The sequence below is a fragment of the Rhinatrema bivittatum genome, chromosome 5, assembly GCF_901001135.1.
Source record: "Rhinatrema bivittatum chromosome 5, aRhiBiv1.1, whole genome shotgun sequence".
Classification (NCBI taxonomy): Eukaryota; Metazoa; Chordata; class Amphibia; order Gymnophiona; family Rhinatrematidae; genus Rhinatrema; species Rhinatrema bivittatum.
The window spans coordinates 307,235,833-307,248,919 of NC_042619.1; the positions used below are offsets into that span (position 1 = coordinate 307,235,833).

The following is a 13,087-nucleotide window of genomic DNA, read 5'->3' on the forward strand; positions in this document are numbered from 1 at the left end:
GCGGATTCTCTGAAGGCTGGGCCCAGGTCCCAGATCATGCCTCCCTAGAGAGCTGCTTAACTAAATAGGCCTCATGCATCAACAGAATAAAGTCCGTGGAAAAAGGCCACATAGACCCAGAAATAGGCTGAGTGGGCTCAGGAATAAAGATACCAGGAAAATTCTCCCCTTCAGAGCAGCCCCCATGTTCCTCTCCAGAGCCCGAAAATGCTGGGGATAGCCTCTGAGGGGAATCCCCCTCCCCCTACCAGCGCTGCAAAAACCATCAGAGATTGCAAAATGGCCGCCGATCTCATGCTGATGGAAAGAGAAGCCCCAGCCTGCTGTGAACCCTGACGTGACTTGAAGAGCAGGAGTGAGCGCAGATTTTTCTTTTGATGCAGTGGCAGGTCTCCCCAAAGACCTCTCTCCACCCGGCGCACAGCCCACGCATAACCCAGCCCCGTTGAGATGCAATTGAGACAATGTGCAAGCAAGGCAGACCAAGAACGCCATGCTACACATAGCCACAACTGCAAGGATCCCCTCAGCTACAGCCGCCCTCTGTAATCCTTCTGCCCCTGAGTAGAAGTGCTCTAAAAATATACTAGCCGCCACAAGCAGGAAACCTGAAAAACTTCCAAATTTTTTTTTTAAACAACTTTACAGCCAACAGCAAAATTAAGCATACTTCCCTGAGGCAAGCTGGAACACAGAGCTGCAAGTGGGAACAAGCTGTTTTTAGGCTGCTTCACAGTGCCTCAAGCTGCTTCAGCAGCCTCATGAAGGGGAGGAATCTGAACCACCAGATTTGCACCCCACGAAGCTAAGGACAGAGTGTATTAAAGGGTCACAAACCCCCAGCTTGTCCACCTCAGACCAGGGAGGATGGTCCCACCAGGACCTAGAAACCCCCTGGGAGGAAGGCTCTTTCTTTTTTTTCAACTGCAGAACTGAAGGTTTTGTACCATCTGCCGAAGACAGAGAAATAGTGAGGGAACTGCAGGGCACTCAGGGATTATGTAGCAGTATCAGTAAAACTCTCTCTGTCTCCATCTGTTGGCAGGGATGCAAAACCCAGGAGTCTGGACTGGTCTAGGTGCATACAGGGAATGCAGATTTCATGGTGTTTTTAAAAAAAAAAAAAAAAACCCAGGAGATCAGTAGTACTACTGTAAGACACTCTGTATAAGGCACTATAGATATACTGCACATAAAGGATTGTCAAGCAATTAATAAGTGTTTCAAGTGGTGTTTCCTTCTGCAAGTGCTCAAATCTTTTCAGTCTCAATCTAAATGTACTCTGTCTCCAAGGACAATTCTCAAATAAATAATATAAAATGACCATCATTGAGCAATCAGCTGCACAACATTTTCCTCAAATTCATCTGGTTGTTAACAGACATGGATTCTTGGGTACGAGGACAAGAAGGGCCTGAGATTTAGAGCAAACAACCTTGAGGTTTCTAAAGCAAGAAGTGACACATGATGCGTCTCTGCACTCACCTTGGAAGTACTTGCCACACACCAGGCAGGCGTAGACATTGATGTGCGAGAGGGAGATGGAACACAGCTTCTCAAAATCGAAATCCAGAACACTCCTGAGCAGAAAAGAAAGCTTTTGAAGTTATCAAGTCTATAACATTAAAACCATTACCAGGTCCATAAAATACAGCGGTACTATGATTCAGAGGATTAGACTGACCAAATTCTCCAGCATATATCTCTATAACAAAATTTTAATGAGTTTGGTACCCTGCATAGCGCTGTCTAGTCTGCAATGTCCAATGTGCTGCCCCCCTTGTAAACACTAAAAAGCAATAATGACAATCTTTGTAATTAGCTACTCGCCCCAGCCAAGAACAATCCTCATGTAACTCTTGGTTTTTAAGGCAATGTAACTGCTTTGAAATGAAACAAATCTTTCCCTCAGAGTCCTCATGGAGTGCTAACCAACCAGACCAGTGACAATTCAACATTTAGCTGACCCAAAGGAAAATGTGGTAGACTCAAAACACTTACATTCATAGCAGCTGCTGCCTAAAAATGTCTGCAGGTTCACAAAGTAAACCCTTCACAATTCAGAACATATTTTTATATAAATTGTTACTTTTGAAAAAAATAACCAGTTACTAATTATGGTTTGCCTTTTGTGTGATGAGGTGCTAAACAAGGAAAGGAAAATTGGTTCTTACCTGCTAATTTTCATTCCTGTAGTACCACAGTTCAGTCCAGACTCCTGGGTTATTAATCCCTGCCAGCAGATGGAGGCCTAGAAAGTTTTACTGACACTGCCTCATAAACCCCAGTGCCACCTGCAGTTCCTCAGTATAGATCTATACCCAAGGAGAAAGTAGAAAAATCCAATGCAAAAACATGTAAGCCAAACATATTGCAAAACTATGAAAACTGTTTCAATCAAATCTGCATTCATAAGACAAAACTAGAACTGAGCGGGTGACTCTCCTCCTCTCAGAAAACGGGCGGGTTCTGGACTGATCCATGGTACTACAGGAACGAAAATTATCAGGTAAGAACTAATTTTCCTTTCCCTGTACTTAACCAGTTCAGTCCAGACTCCTGGGATCTACCAAAGCCCCCTATGTAGGGTGGGACCTGGAAAGTCCCGCTCGCAGAACACTCTCGTCAAAGGAAGGAGAACCTGAATCTCCCACATCCAAACGATAGTGTCGCACAAAGGTATGTAGCAATTTCCAAGTTGCTGCTCTGCACATCTCAAGACACCAGCTGCGCCTCCGCCCAGGAGGTCGCCTGCGAACAGATAGAATGAGTACGTAAACTCTCCGGAATCTCCCGACCGGCAGTAATGTAAGTGGAACCAATGGCTTCCTTCAACCAACGTGCAACAGTAGCTTTAGAAGCTTTGCAACCTTGTTCTGCGTCGCACCACGAAACAAAAAGGTGGTCGAACCTCCCGAAATCAATCGTCACCTCTAAATAACGCAATACAGCCCGCCGAACATCCAATCTCTTGAGCTCCTTTGCATGTGGAATGGATGCCTCTGCCAATGGAAAAGCTGGCAGCTCAACTGTCTGGTTTATATGGAAGGATGAAACCACCTTAGGCAAAAAAAGAAGATACCATCTTCAACGAAACCCCCGAATCCAAAATTTGAAGGAAAGGATCCTGACAGGACAAAGCTTACAACTCTGATATCCACCTAGCAGAGCATATTGCTACCAGAAAAACTACCTTGAGAGTCAAGTCTTGGCCTTGATCACCTTCCATACTCTAACATAAGCCAGATTAGTGGATTGCCTCCTGATTTGCAATAAGGTGGTGACCACAGATTCCAGATAACCTTTACTCCTCAACACCTGCCTCTCAAAAACCAAGCCGCTAGGCAAAAGTGAGCGGCATGATCTGAAAATATGGGACCTGACAAAGAAGACTGTTCAGATGACCGAAACAAATCTGCCCGTCCACCATTACGTTGACGAGATCTGCGAACCATGGATGCCGCAGCCACTCCAGAGCGACCAAAATCACTTCTCCGCAATGCTTCTCTATGCGGCGCAACACCTTACCCACTAACAGCCAAGGGGGAAACACAAAGTAGTGCCCCCTGCCACCAAGACAGAACTAGAGCGTTGACTGAAGAACAGAAACAGAAACTAGAGCGTTTGACTGAAGAACAGAAATGCTTTGGCATTTTGACGAGTTGCCATTAAATCCACGTGAGGAGACCCCCCCAATGCTTCCTGACTAGTTGCATCGCGGCATTGACAATTCCCACTCGCCTGGATCTAACTGAGTCCGACTTAGGAAATCCGCTTGAACATTTTCGACCCCGGCTACGTGAGATGCCGCAATCCCCTAGAGGTGGGACTCCGCCCAACGAATTAAGACTCATGCTTCCAAGCTACTGACTGTCTCTTGGTGCCGCCCTGCTGATTGATATACACCACCATCGTCACATTGTGGGAAAGAATCCTCATCGAGCGCCCTTTTACTAACGGCAAGAAGTCCCTCAAAGCTAGACAAAACATCCTGGTCTCCAAACAGTTGATAGACTATGCAGATTCTCTCGCAGACCAGATACCCTGGACTGAATGATGTTGACAAACCGCTCCCCAGCCAGAGAGACTGACATCAGTGGTAACTATCACCCAGTCCGAAACAGACCACAGAGGGAAATTAGAAAAAGTTTACGAATGGGTCGAGCAAAATCTAACATGTAGTTGTCCTTTACCACAATGAGCACCCACTGGTCCTGCATAACCTTGGTCCACTCGTCGTAGAATTGAGCCAAGCGGCCTCCTATAATAGGAACGATGCAGAGCACCGGCCTTGCCTCATTGCGAGGACTTGCCACCGGCAGCAGATCCTCCTGCGGCTCCCCGAAAAGGCCTGCAAGCCCCTCGAAAGGACTGCCCCCTAGAGTGAATTGCCTCTGAGACCCAGGGACAGGCCTCACTGGTCTGGATCTTCTATCGGGCCGGAACCTGGACCTAACCTGAATAAATCTCTTGACTTTAGGTTTATCCTCGGGTAAACAGAGGGGCTTGTTCTCCCCAAGAGACCGAATCAGCTGTTCGAGGTCTTCTCCAAACAAAAGGCAACCTTTGAAAGGCAAGGAGCCCAACTGCACCTTTGAGGAGACGTCCGCTGAACAGTTATGCAACCAGAGTAACTGTCTGGCCACCACAGCCGAAGCATAGCTCTAGAGGAGGTACGCACCAAATGATAGAGAGCATCCACCAAAAGCAATCGCCGCCTTGACTCACTCGACACTATCTGTGTGTTCCCCCATCTTGGGAAGAAGATCCTGCATCTGCTGCACCCAGAGGAGGCACACACACTGCATGAAACTTGAACAAATCGCTGCACGCAACCCCAAATCTGAGACCCCAAAAATCCGCTTGAGGTGTACTTCTAATTTGTGATCCTGCACATCCTTCAACGCCGCGGAACCCACCACAGGAATAGTGGTCCTTTTAGTAACTGCGGACACCGCTGCATCGACCTTCGGGAGTGCAAAGTATTCCAAATCCTTCTCTGGCAGGGTATAAAGCCTCCCCATGGTCCGAGCAACCTTCAGACCCGCATCGGGTGTCCCCCATTCCTACCAACTTTCGTAGCGAACCAACTTTCGTACCGACTTATGGAATAGGAAGGAAGCTGGGGGACCCCTCACCCCATCAAGGACTGGGTCCGCCCCTTCTAAATCCATGTCACCCTGGGGCATCTTAACTCCTAACACCTGAAAAGCTAATGGGAGCAAAACCTCTAATTCTTCCCTCCTGAAAAAACGAACCTCCTTCGGATCCTCTGAGCCAGGAGCAAAGAGTCCCTGGTCGTCTGCTAGAATCTCATCACTGGTTGCCAGTCAACTGGACACACCAGTGTCCCCTGGTCAGGCTCCTCCCCTGAAACTCTGGGAGCCTGATCGGATTCAGAGCTATCTCTCGGCAGAGCGAGCAATCTCTGAACCAGGGAGATCGTAGGCCTAGTCAACTGGGCCGAACCAGAAGCCGCTCCAGCTGCTCCCCCAGGCCCTGCCTGCACGGACCTGTCCAAACTGACAGCCCACGCTGGATGCTGACTGGCCAAAAAACGCATCGTGAAGCAGCAGGTCCCTCCCGATCGAGTGCCAAGTCGGACCAGGCCAGAGACAAACTTTGAGGACTCTCCCCCACACCCCCTGATGGCGTGAAAACAGCAACAGAAAAATCCAAGATGGCCACTGTTCCCACGCCATCTGAGGAGAGAAGCAGCACCGAGGACAGAGTCCCAGCATAAATTAATGCTGTGATCGCTGGAGCCACGACACCGCTTGGAGGGCTCCTCCGCCCCCACTGCCCTCAGAACAAGCTGAACAGAGACTGGCTCGATTGAGCCAAGATCATACAGAGCTACACGCTCTACATGCGGCACCTCAGGCCATACTGTGGAGGGAGAAAAGTGCCAGCAAGGGGAGACTAAAAAGGCTGACATGAAAAAACCGAACTAAAATCAAAACAACTCCAGCACCCCCCCCCCCCCCCCCCGAATTGAGTCTATGTTACTGGCAAAAAGGAGGAAGTTGCCTGCTGTGCTGCTGCCTGAGTCTTTTTTTTTTTTTTTTTTTTAAACAAAAACTTTACCAGAAAACAAACATTGAGACTTAAGCCCTGTAATAACAAGGAACAGGCAGCCTCAGGAACAGGGTCTAAAGAAAAAAACAACCCCTTGGAGCCTGAAGCCGCCTGAGTGGAGGGATCTGGACAACTATATGTGCACCCCACAGGCACATAAACAGGCACACAGAAGGAAACAACCCCCTGCCTCTACCAGACAGGGTAGGACCCTGAAGGAATCCTGAAACAAGCAAACAAAAAGAAACCCCCAGGAGGAAGGCTCAAAAGAACACAGTCCTTAAAAAAAAAAAAGAAAAGAAAAGAAAAAAAAGTGGAGAACTGCAGGCTTCACACCCTCTGTCATCTGCTGGAGACAGAGAAATACTGAGGAACTGCAGGTGGCCCTGGGGTTTATGAGGCAGTGTCAGTAAAACCTTCTCTATCTCCATCTGCTGGCAGGAATGAATAACCGAGGAGTCTGGACTGATCTGGGTACGTACAGGGAAGTAGGAAAAAGGTATCATGCTGAATAAGTTCTACAAGTCAGGAAGATCATATGTTTTATCAATATATGTTTGAATAGGGTGGAAAAACCCTAGACACTTAAAATTGGGTGCCTGCCACCAGCCTGGGCAGAAAAGCCATCACTGCAGCCAGACCCACACTGAGCTTCAAGGACAGCTGCCAGCATGGCACGTAGAGAGGCTGGAAGAATATACTTGGAGAGGAGGGGAGTAGCAGCTGGAGGGCAGGAAAGAAAACAGAAGAAGAAGAGAGCAAAGAGTCAAAACTTGAGGAAAAAAAAAAAGTTAAGAAAAAACACTGCCAGGCTCCTAAAACTTTCTGTCTGGTATCCAAGTTTTGTACAAGTTTTTCCACCCATATCTTTGACTCTCAACCAGACAACTCTAAGCAGATCTTTCTAAGCACTCCTTTCGCTGCACTAACCTGTTTATGGTGTCCAGGTATGGACAATGTCTGCTCCGCCTATCCTCAGGCTCGTACCTGCGATACCTCATTGAAACTGTTATTGATGGTGGTGGATGGGATTTTCAGGGGAAGGGAAAAAAAAAAAAAAAAAAAGAGAGAGAGATTTAATACATGCAGATGTTCCACATTCATTTAAAAGCACGAGACTTTCATCCACGAGTCGATTCAGACATATATACAGCTCCAAAGACTAGTCATTCAACAAGAGTTTATGCATAAACATAAAACAAAAATGAGAAGCATACATCAACCAAATCAAGTGATCTGTTTGTCTGACCAGCCTTTGATGTTTATACACATATATAAATATATATACAAATATATTGGCACAAGAAAAAAAAATATATATATAGTGTGGAGGAATCTAAGATACACAATAATCCTCCTCTCTGCAGATATTAAAGAGCTTAATAAGAAAATTGGTTCTTCCCTGCTAATTTTCGTTCCTGTAGTACCACGGATCAGTCCAGAGTCCTGGGTTTTGCCTCCCCACCAGCAGACGGAGACAGAGATGTTTAACTGACACTGCCCTATACCCTAAGGTGCCACCTCCACTCCCGTCAGTATTACACTATAAATTTCAAATTCATCCTCGAAAAGACAAGGGAAAAAACCCCACCCTCAGTCAGTCCGCTCATTAACCCCAAGCGGGAGCAGAACCCATGAAAAAAACTTGGAAACTTTGAAACTAATCTGCAAAGAAGAAAAGAACAGCACTGAATAAGCGGACTTTCCATTTTCACATACTGAAAAGGGCGGGACTCTGGACTGATCCGTGGTACTACAGGAACGAAAATTAGCAGGTAAGAACCAATTTTCTTTTCCCTGTACATACCCGGATCAGTCCAGACTCCTGGGATGTAGCAAAGCTTTATTACGTGGGGTGGGACCCTGAGAGTCCCGCTCGGATCACACCTTCACCAAACTCCCCAAATACTGGGGCCTGAATGTCCAAGCGATAATGTCTAGCAAAGGTGTGCAACAACTTCCATGTGGCTGCTCTACAAATCTCTTGCGGCAAAATTTGCTGACACTCTGCCCAGGAGGTTACCTGTGAATGGGTAGAATGTGCTCAAAGACCAATTGGAAGCGCCCGGCCATGAAGCAGGTACGCCGAACCAATAGCCTCTTTCAACCAACGAGCGATGGTCGCCCTAGACACTTTGTGTCCTCTTTTGGGGCCACTCCACAATACAAAGAGATGGTCCGACATATGGAAGCTGTTTGTAACCTTCAGATAACGCAACAGCACCCTGCGGACATCCAACTTTCTCAGGTCTCTAGACAGTGGATCAGAGCAGTCCAAATCTGTAAAGGATGGGAGTTCCACTGACTGATTCAAATGAAAAGAGGAAACCACCATCGGGAGAAAGGAAGGAATTGTTCGCAACGAGACTCCCAAGTCTGTGATCCTTAAAAAGGGTTCCCTGCAGGATAACGCCTAAAGTTCTGACACCCGGCGAGCTAGGGAAATAGCCACAAGAAACACCACCTTCAACGTAAGGTCCTTCAGTGTCGCCCTCTTCAGTGGCTCAAAGGACGCTGCACACAAAGCTTTGAGCCAAATTTAAGCTTCATGAAGGGCAAGGATTCTTGACCCAAGGACGCAAATGTTTTGCCTCTCGGAGAAAATGCACCACATCCGGATGTGCGGCTAAGGCTACCCCCTGTATCTTGCCCTGAAAACAACCGAGGGCCACTACTTGTACCCACAAAGAGCTACCCAATAGGCCTTAGCGAAGCCGGCCTGTAGAAAAGATAAATCAGGTACCTGAGCCAGAGTAGGCTCAAGTTTGTGGTCTACACACCAGGCCTCAAAGACCCCCCATACCCTGACATAGGCCAAAGAAGTAGAGGTCTTCCTGGAATGCAAAAGGGTAGCTACAACCGCATCCGAATTACCCCTGTTCTTCAGACGTTGACTCTCAAAAGCCATGCCGCTAGACAAAAGCAATCTGCCTCTTCCAAACAAATGGGCCCCTGACGCAGCACTTGTCAGAGAGGAGCCACCAATGGAGATTGGAGTGTGCATTGTCCATAAGAGGCAGTGGTAGATGAAATTGTTCAGACACCAGGTTACAATGCGACAGTAATTCGGACTGAAGAACCCTCATATGTGCAAAGGCCCATAGAACCAACTCCAAGGTGGAAGCAAGTAATCCCAGACCCTGGGAGTATGTTTGGACAGCAATTCCTGAACCTGTCCCTGCAGTTTGCTGATTCGCTCCTCGATAAGGAACACTCTCCCCACTCATGTGTCGAATCGGGCTCCCAGGAACTCCAAGGACTGAGAGGGAACCAGGTTGCTCTTGGCAAGATTGACTACCCAACCAAGCGACCTCAATAACTGCAGAATCCGGAGAACCGCCGAGTGACAGAAAGCCTCTGACTTCGCTCGAATCAGCTAATCATCCAGGTACGGATGAACCAAGAACCCTTCCTTTCGGAGCTGTGTTGCCACCACTACCATCACCTCGGTAAAGGTTCTGGGTGCCGTGGCAAGGCCGAAAGGGAGAGCGCTGAATTGAAAGTGTTGCCCCAGGATGAAAAACCACAGGAATCTCTGATGATCTGCATGAATTCCGACGTGTAAATACACTTCTGTGAGATCCAGGGCGCTAGGAATTCCCCCTTGCACACTGAAGCAATGACGACCTTAAGGTTTCCATGCGAAACCGTGGAACTCAAAGGCATCTCTTGACACTCTTCAAGTCGAGGATGGGCACAAGAGTACCCTCTTTCTTTGGCACCTCGAAGTAAATGGAATAGCACCCCATCCACTGGGGGTACAGGAATGATGGCTCCGAGCTCGAGAAGACGCAGCAATGTGTCCCTCACTGCCTCTCTGCGTACGTGCAAGGGGAAACGAGAAAGCGGTTGTGAAGTCGCTGAGCAAAATCTAAACGCATAGCCTTGTCTTATCACACTGAGGACAAACTGGTCTGTCGTCAACCTGGTCCATTTCTCATAAAATAGAGACAACCTGCCCCCTACCGCCGGAATCGAGGAATGGACCGGCCTCACTTCATTGGAAGGATTTAGTTCCTCCTGCGGACTGGGGGATCCCTGTTCTGCCAAATCATCTGGGACCAGGACTGTTGTCTGCTCGAGCTCTGCCTAGATGAAGAGCCTGAAGACCGGGAAGAACAAAACCTACGGTTCCCTCGGAAACGCGACTAGGCTGAAAGGAGCCTCACCCCTTGGGCCTATCTTCCGGCAGCCGATGGACTTTGTTCTCCCCCAAGGATTGAATCATGTCCGCTAAGTCCTTTCCGAAGAGCAATTTGCCTTTGAAGAGCAAAGAACCCAGCTGAACTTTAGAGGAAATATCCACTGACCAGTTCCTCAACCAGAGGTGCCTGCGGGCAGAGACAGCTGAAATCACAAATCTGGCTGAAATTTGCAGTAAATCATAGAGGGCATCCGCACTGTAAGCAACAGTGGCTTCCAGACGCACAGATTGAACAGCTTCCATCTCTGTCAGAGACGTGCTACTCTGCAATTGTTGCACCCAGCACAGTCCTGCCCTCAAGGAGAAACTGCTGCACATGGCCGACCGGACTCTAAGCACCAAGACTTCAAAAAATCTTTTTCAGCTGAACCTCCAGCTTATGATCCTGGAGATCCTTGAGGGCTGTCGCACCCGTCACTGGGATAGTAGTCTTCTTGGTGACCACCGATAGTGCCACATCCACCTTGGGAACACGAAGGAGGTCCAAAGCCTCTGCTGGCAAAGGGTACAACTTGTCCATTGCTTTGCTGACCTTTAAACCTAAATCCGGTGTATACCATTCACGAAATAACAAATCTGTGACAGAAAGATGGAAGGGAAAAGATTTGGTCGGGCAATGAAGATACACCATGACGGGATCGATTCCATGCAAGAGTCCTCCTGAGGGCTATCAATGCCCAATTCCTCCAGAACCACAGGAATAAGTGAACTCAGCTCATCCTTTCTGAAGAGGCGGACCACCTTAGGGTCATCCCCATCGACCACGTGGGACCCCTGATTTGCAGGAAGGTCCTTGTCACCTTCCATGTCCGAGCCCCGAGGAGGCTTGCCCCTCGCCCCTTGATCATCATGCGCCGAATCTTCGTCGAAGGAATCCTCTGGCAAGCGGGATAACATGGTCCAAAGGGGGCACTTAAGTTTCGGAGCTACCTTCTCCTCAGAGGATCTGTTGGGAGCCTGGATTGCAAAGTTGCCCGAAGGAGGTGCTGAGCGCCAACGAGAGCTCCCCTCAGAATTCTTCCTGGCTAACTTCCTGGTTTTAAAGGCCTTATGCAGCAGCAAAATAAATTTGGAAGAAAATGAGGAGTCCGAAGCCCCATGCAGGGCTATCCTCACTCACAACAGCCGAGTCCTTAAGATCACACCCCCCCCCCCCTCGGAGGCCTCCTGCTGCGGGGAAAGAGGAGGGGAAGCCCCTCTCCCTGCCAGCGTTGCCTCGCGAAAAGAAGCCAAAATGCCATCCATTCCCACACTGAGCGGGAACGGATCAGAGGAGGCAAGCTGCGAGCGCCCAGGCCTTCCCGACTCAGTGTAACCCCAAGCCACCACCCCCGGCAATTACCAACGTGCCCTCTCCACCCCCCCGGGGAGGCACGAGGAACAAAGACCACCCCAGGCGACACTCAGCAGACCGCACCACGCGGCATCTCACGTTAACACCAGGGGCCAGTCAAAGAGAAAGAAACCGCAACGGTCAAAGAGTCAGCTGCCGAAGCGAAGGAAAAAACAGCCCCGGGAGGAAGCGCACAGTAAGGATTTTCTCCTGTTTCAGAGTTTCCTCGATTTTTGTTTTGTTTTTTTTCAAACCTGTGCAGGTGCTATCCTTCCTGGGGTGAGTGAGCAGGGCTCCCCGGTATCATTCCCCCGCTGTAGGAAGTGGTCAACGGGTCATCAACCCTTCCATGCGGGAGCCTCTAATACCAGGGGAGGATGGTCCCCTCAGGACCTGCCAACCCTTCTACGCGTTCAAGAACTTTTTTTTTTTTTTTTACTAAGCTCCGACTGTAGGTTCTGCACCTCCACTATCTGCTGAAGACAGAGAAATACTTACGGACTTGTAGGTGGCACCTTCAGGTACAGGGCAGTCAGTCAAAACTTCTCCGTCTCCATCCGCTGGTGGGGAGGCAAAACCCAGAGCTCTGGCCTGATCCAGGTACATACAGGGAAAAACTAATTTCATAGTTATAAACATTTTTATTGCATATCAATTATTTAAAATGTTTAACTAACTCAGATTCTAATGCTTACTCAACTTCCCAAAATAGATTATACAAAAACAAACACAGGACAAAAAGTAGTTATTCAATTATTCATACTCACACCATTTTAAAAAAAATTAATGTACAAAACACAAATATTTATGGATTACTATTTCAACAACCACAGTAGCAAGCAACAAAGTATATTGAAATGTTCAAAAAATGCAAGCAAATTTCTTATATATTAACCGATTTTCCAATGCTGTTTCTCATAATCCATTTATGAACAGAGTCTCTAATCTCACTCCAATATGCTGTAACTGTAATTTCCATAAATGTTCTCACATATTGTGAATCTTTTAAAGGTCCAATCTGTTTCTTTTCCAGCGATTAGCAAACATAAAATGGACCCCCAGTGTTCTTCCAACTGTTGCAAGATATTATATGGACCCCCTACAAAGGCCTTCAATTCACCCTACCATGGGCTTCATCAGGGGGAAACAGCAATCAACTACAATTCAACAGGATTAATCATAGTAATATTCACAACTGGGCTTCAATCACACTGGGTCCCAGTCTCCAACTTCATTACAAAACGGGCATTTTCAACTGTTCATAGGACGTGTATTGCTACTTGCCTAATAGAATAACCAACTCATCAGTCAGATAACCTACTGCATAATAGCGGTAAATCCCCCTGAAGAAGCCCATGTTAGGGTGAAATGAAGGCCTTTGTGGAGGTCCATATAACCTCTTGCAACAGCTGGAAGAACACCGAGGGTTCATTTGCTGTTTGCTAATCACTGGAAAAGAAACAGATTGCACC

General features: G+C 47.8%; 1 protein-coding gene across 2 annotated transcripts in view; it reads right to left on the reverse strand.

Annotated features, from left to right (window-relative positions):
- USP39 (ubiquitin specific peptidase 39) overlaps window positions 1–13,087 on the reverse strand; it is an 87,675-nt gene that overhangs the window by 71,946 nt on the left and 2,642 nt on the right. For both annotated transcript variants that reach the window (XM_029604269.1, XM_029604268.1), the window contains exons 2-3: window positions 7,009–7,084; window positions 1,486–1,580 (exon numbers count right to left, since the gene is read on the reverse strand). In XM_029604269.1, coding sequence (XP_029460129.1) covers window positions 1,486–1,580; window positions 7,009–7,079 — 166 coding nt within the window. In that variant the 5' untranslated portion in view covers window positions 7,080–7,084. The remainder of the gene's footprint in view (window positions 1–1,485; window positions 1,581–7,008; window positions 7,085–13,087) is intronic.